We start from the raw sequence: 12708 nt of genomic DNA, 5'->3' as shown, positions 1-12708 counted from the left end.
ACCTGCAGCACAGACCAGAGGACGCACCCAGCCCAAGGCTCCCAGGAGCAAGAGATGTAGCTTTTTTTATTTATTTTTGCCTTACGAAATGCCTGTGAGCCTGTGGATGTGGAGTGTTATAGCGATTTTTCCCATGGGATGGATAAAGCTCAGTGTACGTTAACTCTGTCTTCAGTATTTCCTTCATTTCGATACAAAATTGATTCCTGCCACCGGAGAAAGTGAGTGCATAAAGAATGGGACATTTTTGCCTGAACTTTTGAGATTCTGTTCAGTATAATGGATGAAAACCAAATATACACTGCCAGGCTTGCCTTTGACAAAATATGGCCAGTCCTTTCTCTGCCTTTTTTTGCCTGTAGCCAAATGGTAGTTAGTTGTCTGTGCTGATGTACAGATCCTCTGGAGAGGAGGGGAAATGGAGAATTACTGCTTTTTGCCTTGAAGAATTTGGAGAGGCAGCTGTGACACAAATTATTCTTTTCATTGTATTATATTACAGTGCTTTCATGCACATCGTGAGCCTGCTGACCTCAGTTTCTTTGGAAAGCAGGCTTTCCACCCCAGTGTTCCTGTGTGCCAGGAGGAGGAGAAATGCTTTCCCTTAGCATTTTTTATATGTGGCAATGGTAAAGCCAGTGAGCCCTAGGATCTAAGGCTGGATTAATGTTACTTTAGGATATGCTGCAGTACATGGGCAGTCCTTCAGAACTCTGCCTTATAACATGACAGTTACTTTAGTAATACTTTTGTTTGGAAGAAACAGAGTATGTTCTTTTCCCATAACAAACCAAGCTAGAAAGGGAGTCCAGGTAGCCCTTATCCTGGCAGCTGGGATATATCTTCTTTGAGCAGCACTCTGAGCTGCGCCTTTATCTTCCTGCCATAGACATACTGTAATAAATGATGTTACACAGGATAGCTGTAGTACTTGAAATAAACACTCTAAAATTCCTACAGCAGAGGGCTCTGGAAAGGGTGGTTGTTGGACACAGGGAGGCATCTTTGCCTTGGCTAAGCTGGTTTTTATTTTTCTATGAGAGTAAGAAATGCATTTTTAAGTGAAAACTGAGATTTTTCCCTAATAGTCTGAATTTAGCAACCAATCCCTAAGTTTGTAATACTCTTCTCTTAACAGGAAGCTGGGAAGATCTGGTAAATCTTGTGCTAATTAATTTGTAAAACTGCAATGATTGTGAAAAGTGTGCTGAAGCAGAGAAAAAATGAGTAAGAGACGACCTTATGCCCAAGTAGTAAAAGATTATAGATAGAATAATCTTGTATCATAACAACAGATCTGCATTAATAAAAGATAGAGCTGTGCTCCCTTGCTAGCAGCTTAACCTTGCGCTGTAAACAAAGAAAAGATAATTAACTGATGGTGTTTGGTTTTTTCCCTTTCCCAAGGTTCAGATCATCCACACAGTCTGTCTTACAAACTGGAACTCGGATCAGACCAGGAAATCCCATCGGACTGGTATCCATTTGCTACTGTCCAGTTCGTCGTTCACGATACCTGTGCCTCAGGAACAGAAGTCAAGTCGCTGGGCATAGAGAGTGACGTGCAGCCCCAGAAACACGTGGTTCAGAAAGCTTTCTACAATTGCCAGGTATTTTCAGGGCTATACTTTCAATGTTTTCCTCCTCTTCTTCCTCCCCATTCCCCCATACAGTATTTGCAAGGCGAATGTGCTTTGTATTCTAAACATATCTTGTATTCTAAACACATCTTGCATACACTTGTGATAATGACTTTGAGGAAAAGAATCATTAAAAAATAATTCCTTGTCTGATCAAAGATAATGCTAAAAAACAGAACTGCAAATGCAGTGTTTATCCTCAGTTGAGCTATTTTGGGGAGTAGCGGTTTTGAAATCTGTTGGGTCTGGAAATGCTTTGATTCTGTGTCAAAGCTTTTATTTGTGCCGTTGCTGCAGATGCCACTTTCAGTGCCCAATTACTTGCTAATTCTACCTGGTGGTTTTTTTGTTTTCTGACTACAGGTTGAAATCGAAAAGAAGTGGATTAGGCTTGATGGAGAAGATCCAGATAAGGCTGGCAACTGCCTAATGCAGTAAAAGAGGACAGGAGGCACCGTCATAGGATATTAGTCGGAATCAATTTACATAGGAAATTCTATTGTTAGAAGAAGCGCAGTGACCTAGTTTAGGATAAACACGGTCATTGAATTTTTTTCTTCTTTTAGTGCTTTTGGGTTTGATTCTGCAAATCAGTACTGCTGGCCGGCGTTCAAGTAGACTTCCTGTCACGGGAATAGCGGTATGCGTAAGGGCTCCTTGTAAAGAGTTGCAGGATGTGAGCACTTAGTTGACTGATTGTAATATATTATTTTCCTGTTGCGTATCTATGACTTGGGAATGGTCTCATACTCCGTTTTGAAACCTAATGGCACTACTCAAAGAGTTCATGTCACTTGGACATATAATATTCAGCAATAAAAACTGCCAGAGCGCTTATGTGCAGGCCAGCATCTGTGTAAGGTCCAGCAGGAGCAATTACATTTTTTAGTGGTGTTTGAAAACCGAAGTCCCCCATGTTTCTGCTCCCTTCAATATATGTGAACAGAACAAGTTGTAATATTATTCTCAACGAGGGCCTCACTTAATGAGTTGGAAACTGGGTGATTTCATTGGTAAAATGGGAAAAGTTCCTCTGCAATAATATTCTTCATTTTTCTGTGGCTGCGAGCGTTTCCTCCCCAGCACTTTATAGGTTCGCTCAAAGTAATCTCTTGGGCAAAAAAACATATGGCAGATGTGATTGAAGTTTCTGTGCCAGCATTAGACAAATCTTTTTCACTACTGCAGCAAGTGAGACAAGGGGCAGATCCTCAGCAAGCGTAAATCAGTCCAGGCCCATTTCATTTGATGAAGCTTTGAGAATTTACACCAGTGGAGGGTTTTCCCCACAAACCGAAGAAATGGCTGGTTGCTGCCATTTGCTGTGGGTCTCCTTTAGGATGCAAGTTCCAGATGTTGGTTTGGAAACTGCAGCAGCTGTTGCTTTGAGTAACTTTTAAGACAGAGGGCATGTCTTTCCATGCACGGGAAGGGAGATGTGTTCATGCTACTGGCTCTAAAGGCAGCATTTTCTGTGGGGAAACAATGCAGGAATAGACTGTCGCAAGGGAAGTGAAGCTGTGACGCTTCAGCAGGCAGCTTGAGCCACTAACCCTGTATCAATGTGTTAACTGTGTTTTCAACAAATTATTGGCATTTAGGGAAAGGCTTTAATGGTTCCCCTCAGTCTTTATCGCCTTTGTCATTTTCTGCAGGCTGTAATTTCAGGTCTGAAAAAATCTGATAAATGGAAAAAATTGCTCCTGATTAATAGGTTTTTTTGTTTTGGTTTGGTTTGGTTTTTTGTGCTGCAGTTTTTTTAAAATTATCCTTACTTCAAACTGAAATTAGTGGAGGACAAAAATATAGTAATGCACTAAGGCTCACTTTATATTTTGTCACAGCTTGTAACTGTTTATATAAACACTGTGTAAAAATACAGAGGTTATTCCCCAAAAGTAGAAATATGTGGGATATGCACTGAGAAAATTACCAGTCTGAGGAAACAGAAGGCCATAATATGAACCTAGTTCATCACAACAAACTTTTCCCCCCATTTGGAAGCTAAGAATTAAATAGGTAATAGATTCTATAGTAAGTCCTGAGGGCAGGTTTTTCATGGGTATTGCATTGCCAAAGCCCCAAATAGACTATTATGGTATTTTGGCTTCTCTATATATCCCTTTTTATTAGCAGATTGTATTATTATAAATCTAAGCAAGCGTTTGAGTGTAGTAGTGATCCAAATATGTCTCAGCTGTTGCATCCTCCACCCGTTTTGACCTGAGAAGCCATTAGCACCTTCAAGTCATGTTTGGTCTGTTTTATTCATATTTAATTTTGGTTTACGTACTTCTCAGCTGAACTAAGGGGCAAAACATTTATACTTAGCATCATGGCAGAACTCTGCAATTTGCTGAAGGCCCTGGTTATACCAGAGCTACAGTATCTATTAACGTTTTTGCTCGGTAATGTAGAGGAAGCAAACGTGTTGCAGACACCTGCACTAACCTTTGTCTGAGGCTGACTTGTTTTGATTGACGTTAACACAGCTAATTCAATAAATCTGTTAGCAGTGGTTATTGTCCAAAGCCTGTCTTGCCCAGCTAGCCCCTATTTTTCTGTTTTTAAGGGGACAGCCAGGCTGTTCTGGGACTCTTTCACCTTGGGATCCCCATTCGCAGCACTCATTTCCTGGGCATTCGGTACCTGGTGGTGTTACGCGTCCTGCAGAAGCAACAGCTGCTTTTCTTCTGTCAGGTGTCTGCTGTATCTCGGGATGTGTTCAAGAAGCCCATGTAGCGTTGACCCCCCTTGTTTTGAATGGCCCAAGTGATGAACAGCCACGTACAAGTCTTCTTTCCTGCTAGTGAGTCTGTATTATATCTGGTATGGTGCAAATGATCATTCAGCCTTACTGAACTCGTTAACGTAAAAAGGTCAAGTTACAGCTTTATCTATGTTGCAGACTCTTGGATTTCCATCTGAGACCTGCAATACTTGCCATTAACTTTAATCGGAATTGGATCAGGATCACAGGGAATTAATTCCACAGAAATATTGCCACACTGAAAGAAAGTTACTCTGTTTAATCCATGGCTTTCAGTTTAAACCTGACAATTAGTGCAGCCTAAGGCTGAATAATTACCCTGTTCAGTCTCAGACTGATGTTTGTATGCCTTGCCGTCAGAATATTTAAAAACAGGCTGCAGTTTAATGAAAGGAAGTTTGGGTTGTCTGACTTCTTTTCCCCCATCAAATTCTAATTTCCTTCTCTATTGCAACGTGCTAAAGCAGAAACCCCCCGGCTTCCCCTTTCTAGTATTTCTTCTGCATTCTCTGATGTCCTTTGAGTACAACCTACTGAACAAATATTCTCAATATTTAAGACTCATTTGCTAACATTTTCTATGAAGGCTACAGCAGGTGATAGTGAGTAAACATACTGGCTTTGATTCTTTAGAAATCTGGACTATAAGTAATAGCTGTAATTTGGGAGGGGAATGGAGATGAGGAGCAGTTGCTATAAGCTGTTGTGATGCTCAGTGTACAACTAGCAGAAGGATTGGAGCTTTAAATAACCCATGAGGTGGACTGGCAACGTGCAAAGGAATACGTTTCACGTATATCTGATCTCTGCTTGCCCACAGCTAGCGCCTGCAGTCACTGAAATTCTTCCAACTGTTTGGGTCACTTAAGATGCTGACACCTCGCTAACATTTACTACAGGGCAGCATTTAGATGTTAACTGTGTTTCCTTCACAAAGGACCAGCAGGGTTTGGGATATTTTATATTTTAAACAGAAATCAACGAGAACAGCTATTTTTATGGGGTGTTTGCCTTATTTAGAAGAAGTGTCGTATTTCCTGAAACCGACAAACTTTATCTTTGCATTCATCTTTCTCATACTAATTGTATTACTGTAGGTAAATGGTACTTGATGTAATTTTGGATTCAAACACCCATTGAAGTAAATGGAAGTCTTTTAACTGACAAAATAGGATCTGCATCAAAGTCTCTAAGAATAAAGGAGAGGCAAAAAAAAGAAGAAAGGAATACTGGTAATGGGCAGAAAAAAACCCACTGTAGAAGATTCTTGATGCTAGTAAGCAAGCAGCCTGCAATGCTTGCTTATTCCAACCAGAAAAGAGCACAAAAGAGAGGAAAAGAGGTGTTATTGAGTGTTAAAGCTGAAGCTTTGCAGTGATTGGGAACGATGGTCCGGCTGCCCCTGTGTAGCAGCTCTCGAGAAAGGAGGATGATGGTGCACTCCACTGAACGTGATGCAAGCCACTGTCATCCTTATGCTTCTTGCCTTTTTTCCCTCCAGATTCTGTATTAATTGTCCAAAAGTACTTTACATCTGAAAACGTGTTTTCACGTGTTGCTTTTAGTTGCATTTATTTTACTTGACAGACTTCTTAGCTGCAGTGTTAGTGTCTACACCTCTATTTTACATTTATTTGTCTTTTTGTTGACTAAACACAGTAACTAACTGCTGCAGTTAGTAGTTCTTAGCTATAATTTTGATAACTCTGAAGCAGTGGTGTTATTCTTAATGGAAAATACAATTTTATTTGGGTCTTTTGTCAGTATAAGTATAAACAGATCATGCTGATAATCTTGTAATAACATTTTGTAGATTGCATATTGATTAAAAAAATAAAGTTGTATTTCAAACTAGCAGTTTCTTGTCCCCTCACTAGAAATTTATCAAGCTGCTTTTACGTTTACTGTAATTCACTGGTTGATCTCGAATCATCAGGTATTGCAGTTTATTAGAAAGAGCAGTTCTACTCTGTGTGTGAGTGGGGGACATCACTCCTCGTCTTAGATAAAGCTAGTTGCAGAAAGCTGAATGATGCACTGTATTCCATTAATGATCATTTATGGCAGGCCCTTTCCCTGCCTTATTTGCATAACAACAGTAAGCCAAAGAATAACTGTGTTTTTTCCTATTCAGTACTTCCTCCAATCTCTCTGGGATATTTGAATATAATGTAGCAACAACTGCATAAGACTTTCACAAATTTCAAAGTCTGTTCTTGAAATGAGCTGTTACTAGGGAAATAGTGAAACCTCTGTGGGGAAATATGGGTATAAGGCAGAGGTTTGTGGGGCAGCATTCAAAGAATGGGCTTAAAGTAGAAAATAATCGTGCCACTTGTCCTGTGCTGCTGTCTCTGTAGCAAACCAGTTGGCTATTCTGGGAAACATGAGGAAATACAGTTAACATCCATTTTCAGTTCATTGGTGTTCTATCCTTCATTGAGCACCTGCAAATGGAAAGCAGGTGTCTAGAAGTATAGTCCCCTTCCACAGCTTAAACAGTTTGCAATGTTTAAAAGTATCGTTGAACAATATGATTCAGGTAGATGAAAAAGTGAGATGGCAAATTTCTAGAACACAAGTAAAAACATGAAAACATTTATTTTCCAGGCAGTTTCCTAGTATGTGCTATGCCTAGTATGTGCTATTTTATAGCCTTCTTCCTTCCTTAGTAAAAACAACCTGTAATTTTTTACAATAACAATCATAATATGTTGTAAGTGATGTTCACGCTCCCTGCTCGGTCCTTACTGACAGAAATAAAAGAAAAAGCATCAGCTCAAATTCTGCTTTGCCATCCCACAAAACCCAGCGTGATTAGGTATTTCTGGTTGTGGGTAGGTACAGTCTAGCATTACATTGCATTGTGATGGCCTTTTCGGTTTAATAGAGAATAACTTCCATTTCCATATTCAATGATAAAAGTCTGAGGGGAAAAAATCAGAAGTGGGGACATTCTGGGAACAGGAGAGACCCATGATGAGGGTCCAGTGGTGGAGGTAAAGAGGGAGGTGGCAGGGAGTGAGCAGGGAGTTGACAGAAGGAAAGGGCAGTGGGCAGAGCTTGTTTGCAAGGGCTAAGGAGAACCATTGCCTCTCTAAGTCAAGGGGAAAAGCTTACCTATAAAAGGGACTGAAATAAAAAAGCAGTGAGGAACCCACGCAGAGAAGTGCCTTCAAGGGAAGCTATTGAGAACGAAGTTGCAAGTAGCCACGGGGGGGAAAAATGAACTGAATGCTCTCCTGGGGCGGGGAGGAGGAGGAGTTGGGAGCAGCTGAAGAAGGGGGCACACGGGCAGAGCCACCGGAGACAAGCAAAGTGGCTGTGAGACTGATGGGGCACAGTGAGAGGTGCCCTACCTGAATAAGCTGAGCTGGTGCCTACTTGTGGCACGCCACAGCTCAGGGCAGCGCCACACCGTGCAGCTCTCCCTGCTTTCATATAGTACGTGCTGCCATTACGCACCGAGCAGAAGAACTTGCTCAATCTGTCTTGAGCATCCCCGCGTCACATCTGTACAGCTGTCGGTAACAGTAACCTATCTTCCTGGACAGGAAGATCTTGCTCCTGTAAGGGACCAATGACACAGTCACGAGCAGAGAGATGCAATGAAAATATCAAATAAAACCCCGCAGTGGAACACGGAGGATTTAAAGCAAGAACGTAGGTATTAGCCTGATGATACCCAGAGGTAAGCTACTGCTGTCGGACTGCTCCCTAGGGAGGGACCTTTGTCTGTCAAGTCATCTGTAATGTTGAGTAGATTTTACTGTCTAAATGTAAGTACTGACACCAGGATTTAGATGACGGTTCATCTGAAATGGAGGGAGCCATCCATTGCCTGGAGAGAAAAGGTGAAAGGCTGTTTTAGTCCCCTTCATGGAAAGCCACAGCACGCTAGCTGAAACTGTTTCCACAGAGCCATGGGAACAAGTTACTGAACGTTTCTGCTGCTAATTGTGTGGTTAATATTGTCAAAAGGGGTGTGCAGTAGATCTACTCAAAAGTAGAGTTCGGAAAAAAGAAGAAGAGCAAAAAGGTGTGTACAGTCAAGTATTAGGACAGCGGGAGCCCAACCACATTTGCTCTGAAAGGGAAGCTCAGGAAGATGACCTTAAGCAAATATTGGGGTCCTCACATCAATGCTTCCAAGACCCAGTATAGCAATGCAGGTTAGTTTCCATACGTCTGAGTCATTCTTTAGTAGAATTAAACTGGTATCAATTAGGCAGTAAAAAGGAGAACCTGACTGCTAAGCTGTGCTTCAACCTGTCTCTCTAAGTCACTTGCCGGGTGATTTCAGTGGTGTGGTTGATGCTGCAAAACCCACTGCTGGTGAGAGGGGCTACTGTGGTCGCTCAGCTTTATTCCTCTCCAAATTGCCAAATGCAAAGTTAGACAGAGCAAATTGGCCTTGACCAAAACATGCCGCTCGGCTCTTATTTAACTTCACGCTAAAACTGCTGGACTTCAGCAATCGTCTGCTCGACTATGAACTTCCAGCATCTAATTCAGCTAAGGAGGAGTGATGTTTCTGGCACTTACCCTCCTGCTGTACCCTGCCTCTGCGTGGTTCTGCATGCCCCTGTAAGCTAATCCCTCTCCACTGGAGCCGGGGAGCCCGGGAGCAGGTAAGTGGCAATTACAGATGGTGAGGAGGGGGTGGGATTTCAACCACTGATGAAGCAGGGTAAAACAAGATGGCAGGGAAGGGTCTTGGAGAGCGATGAAGGCAAAGGCAGCAGACAAAAGGGGAGGGAGCTGGGCTGGGGCTTTTCTTGGGGACACAAGGTGGGAGGTTGGGGTCTCTCTGGGGAAGGAGGGTACTATAAACATCTGTATGTCATACCCAGGGAAACGAGACAGACAGCAAAGGAGGTGAGGGAACAGGAGACGAGCGCTGAGCTGGGCACCAGCAGGAAATGTGCTAGAGAGCAGGGACAAGAATAAGGACGGTGAAGTGGCTGCTGGCTGCTATTTCCCTTTGAGGCTTTCTCTCCACATAAGGCATATGTATCAGGGTGAGTATTTAGGAGAGGCAAGGCTTATTTCATCCTTAATTAGGCTTACTCATACTACACACGTTTCTGGGCTTATCAAGGAGCTGAGAGACACAGTACCATTCAGTGTATTCAATCCATCAGGACTGCCATTTTTACATAGCAGTTTGTACAGGTCAGAGCCCTTCTTATCCCACCCAGTGTCCTGAAAATTCGTCATTAAATTGAATTACGTGACGGCTCTTTCTACGGTTCCTCTGATAAAGTGGTTTAAATCAGGTAAAAAAGGAGAGGCCCCTGAAGAAACAGGAGTCACCCATGATAGATGAAAGAGGAAGAAATCACAGGTCCCAGTGTTATCTGTCTCAGCGTTCCGACGGAAATGCTGGCGCTTATAACAAAATCATGCTGTTAATAAAATTGGTTATGAGACTAGAGTGTTATGTATCTATGAGTCAACAGCTGAAAACAAAGGGAACATGTTAGAGAATATCATTAAAATGAAATTACAGTTCTGCCCATGTCAAGGCATCTCCATGAGGACTGCCCGGATTCTGAACCCGGTTCCTCCTAAGAATTATTACTTTTACTTGGAAAGAAGCGCAAGATGGTATTTGTAAAATATGCCTTGAGGAAGAATTCTGCAGTCCTGCGGTTGAGTAGCCGTGTTCCTCTCCAGCGGCAATGCCGGATTTAAACAGAAGAGGGCATTCATTACCAAGCATCTGAGTTTGCTGAGGGCTCTCCTTTTCCAGAGGGAATGCATTTGAAAACGGTAAATTTTTTTTTTTTAATGATTAATAAAGGTTCATCATCCAAAAATAAATCTTCTCTAGACATCATGTACCAGGAGGAGTATAAATAATTACAAATTAAAACCTGTCCAGTAAACGAATGTTTGAGGTGCCCTTAAGCAGCACTATCCCAAATGCTGACAAAAACCCTGAAAAATCAGGAGGGTTTGAGCAGCATGCTAATCTTTTCGATAGCCTGACTTCTAAAACTCTTGTGAGCTGTTAAAGAGACCGCAGCAGGGAGAGCTGATCGGAAGCTGAACCAAGACTGATGAAACCTGGATGCTGTTCCCGACTGCCATTTGTGAGCTTGGGCAGATACTTGGTGTGTCTGTGCCCCAGTTTCTTAAAAGTGGGGTTATATGTTAACAAAATCCATAAGCATGAAAATCACTACAGGGTTGCGCTTTATACCGCAGGACACTGCTATTAGGTTAAGACCACCGATATCAAAGCTAGCCAGTCAGTATGGGTAATGCTATTCACAGATATTTTTATATTTTTTTCTTGCTCAGAGACGATTTAATTTTTTCAGCGTATACCAGGCTTTCTTGTGCTATTTAGCAGACAAACAGCTCGCAGTGCTTGGATGAAAAGACACCTTCTCTAGGCATTTGTAAAAGACCTCAGATGAAAGTGTAAGTGCCCTGGTTAGCAGGAAGCGCCTGCTGCAACCACCCTGTACAGCTTGGAAAGTTGTATTCCCATTCCCAGTTTTTACTTTCTCCCCAGCGATAGCTGTGTACCATCAGTAGGCTTAGTCTGCTGTCCCTTGCATGAAGGGAGCTGACACGTTGACCTTGGTGACGGAGCTTTGGTATTCACCAAAGCTTTGGTATTCACCAAATTCATTTGGTATTGGTATATAAAAGGGTATAATTTACAACATGTGGGGTATGCCCACAATGCCTTCTGCTGGTGGGATGTGTTAGGTATGTACAACTACAGAGACGCTCTGTCAACCTGAAGTGCAAGGTGAAGATCATTTGCTTTGGTCTGCACATTTTCACGTGGACATAGCCAAAGTAACCCGACCACTATCTGAAACAGGTGAGAAGTCCTTTGGTATCAAGCTCCCCAATCTCTCTTTCTTTTTGAAGTTAGGCATACAAATTGTTCCAATTTCAAGGCACTTTGTAATCCCTAGATAAAGGGTGGTAGAAAGCAGGGAACCCATTTATAAATCCTCTTTCTGCACTTCCACCTTTCTAAAGCTGCTGTACAGTATGCTGGCGGATAGATGGCTCTGCATCAGGTTTATCTGTCTCATGAGTAAGTCGCAGCCAGCTGCAGGATCACCATCTGCAACTTTCAGGGCGCAGTGAGATCCTAAAGGCTGCAACTTCTCCCCGCTATCCCTGCTAACGTGACAGGACTAACCAGACAGGAGAATAATAATGATGCTGTTGGTATGCACTATCCCAGAGAGTTGCAAATGAGCACTGTGCTTTAAAAAAAAATGTTTTATTATTTAAATTACTCTGTAAGGAAAGCAACGTGGCTCGCCTTTTCCTCGTAATGCAGGGCATACAGAACAGCTGAATATGCAACTGCTGTTTAATTCAAGACCCAGACAGTGTCATAAAACATATTTTGTTGCAGAGCAAAATTACTTCAATAGCAAATAGCATTTGTCTCACTCATGAAAATGCAACTTACAATATTATTATGGATGTTCCTTCTTTTTTTATTGTAGGTGTTAGTCTAGCTATATAATTAAGGGTCTGTCAGTATTCTCATTAAAATCTTTTCATTTTTCAGGATCTGTAAGTCAGCCTTAAAAATTAAAGCTTAACAGGCGAGTCTCCCCTTCACAAGCCAAATAGCACTGTAACTACATAGCTACCTAAAAATGGGAAAAGAAAGGAAAAAGAGAAGATGATATTTCTAGGTTCTCAGAATCATCAGGGTAACACTGATCCTTGTACAGACAGAAGGTGTATAAAGACCAAAGTATATATTTTCCTACATATATGAGAGTAATGAACATTTCTCCAGATGAGTAACTGCTAAATTGGTAAATCTCTGTATTAATATATGAACAGATTGCTGCAAATGTAAGCAATAATTTGAGTAGTTGTACCAGATTGCTGCTACTTAAACTGGTAGCTTCAGCTATCTCCCTGTTTATGAGGTAATAATGACTTCAGAGTTTACTAGAGCAAAATAATATAATTTTCTAGCCAGCTTTCCTAGGCGTATTTTCGCACTACAGGGCAACTGTGGTTCTCCAGACAAAGCCTCCTTTCCCCCACGCTCACAAGCTGAAGTTTCAGGCTAGAGGTCAGGGTCCGGACTGCACCCCGGGCCCCTCGGCGGCCTCGCGCTTTGTGCAGCGGCTGGTCCCTCTTCTTGGTCTCGGGAGCTGAAAGAAGAAACCCGGGTTCAGCAACCAGCGCCCCGTTACGCCCCAGCGTCTGGCACTGCATGGGGTGTTTCAGGGATAGGGAGGAAAACAGGCAGGGCACCACAGGAAGGCAGAGTAGGGCCCGGGCGGGGCCGAC

General features: G+C 42.3%; 1 protein-coding gene across 1 annotated transcript in view; it reads left to right on the top strand.

Moving 5' to 3' along the window:
- Window positions 1-2078, top strand: part of STON1 (stonin 1) — an 11652-nt gene extending 9574 nt beyond the window's left edge. The window contains exons 3-4 of the mRNA XM_009333612.1: window positions 1408-1610; window positions 2004-2078. Coding sequence (XP_009331887.1) covers window positions 1408-1610; window positions 2004-2078 — 278 coding nt within the window. The remainder of the gene's footprint in view (window positions 1-1407; window positions 1611-2003) is intronic.
- The last annotated feature ends 10630 nt before the right edge of the window (window positions 2079-12708 follow it).

Source organism: Pygoscelis adeliae, unplaced genomic scaffold (genome assembly GCF_000699105.1).
Source record: "Pygoscelis adeliae isolate BGI_AS28 unplaced genomic scaffold, ASM69910v1 Scaffold1, whole genome shotgun sequence".
In the NCBI taxonomy this organism is placed as follows: Eukaryota; Metazoa; Chordata; class Aves; order Sphenisciformes; family Spheniscidae; genus Pygoscelis; species Pygoscelis adeliae.
Note: the sequence above shows the minus strand (reverse complement) of the source record. Positions and strands in the feature narration are given on the sequence as shown.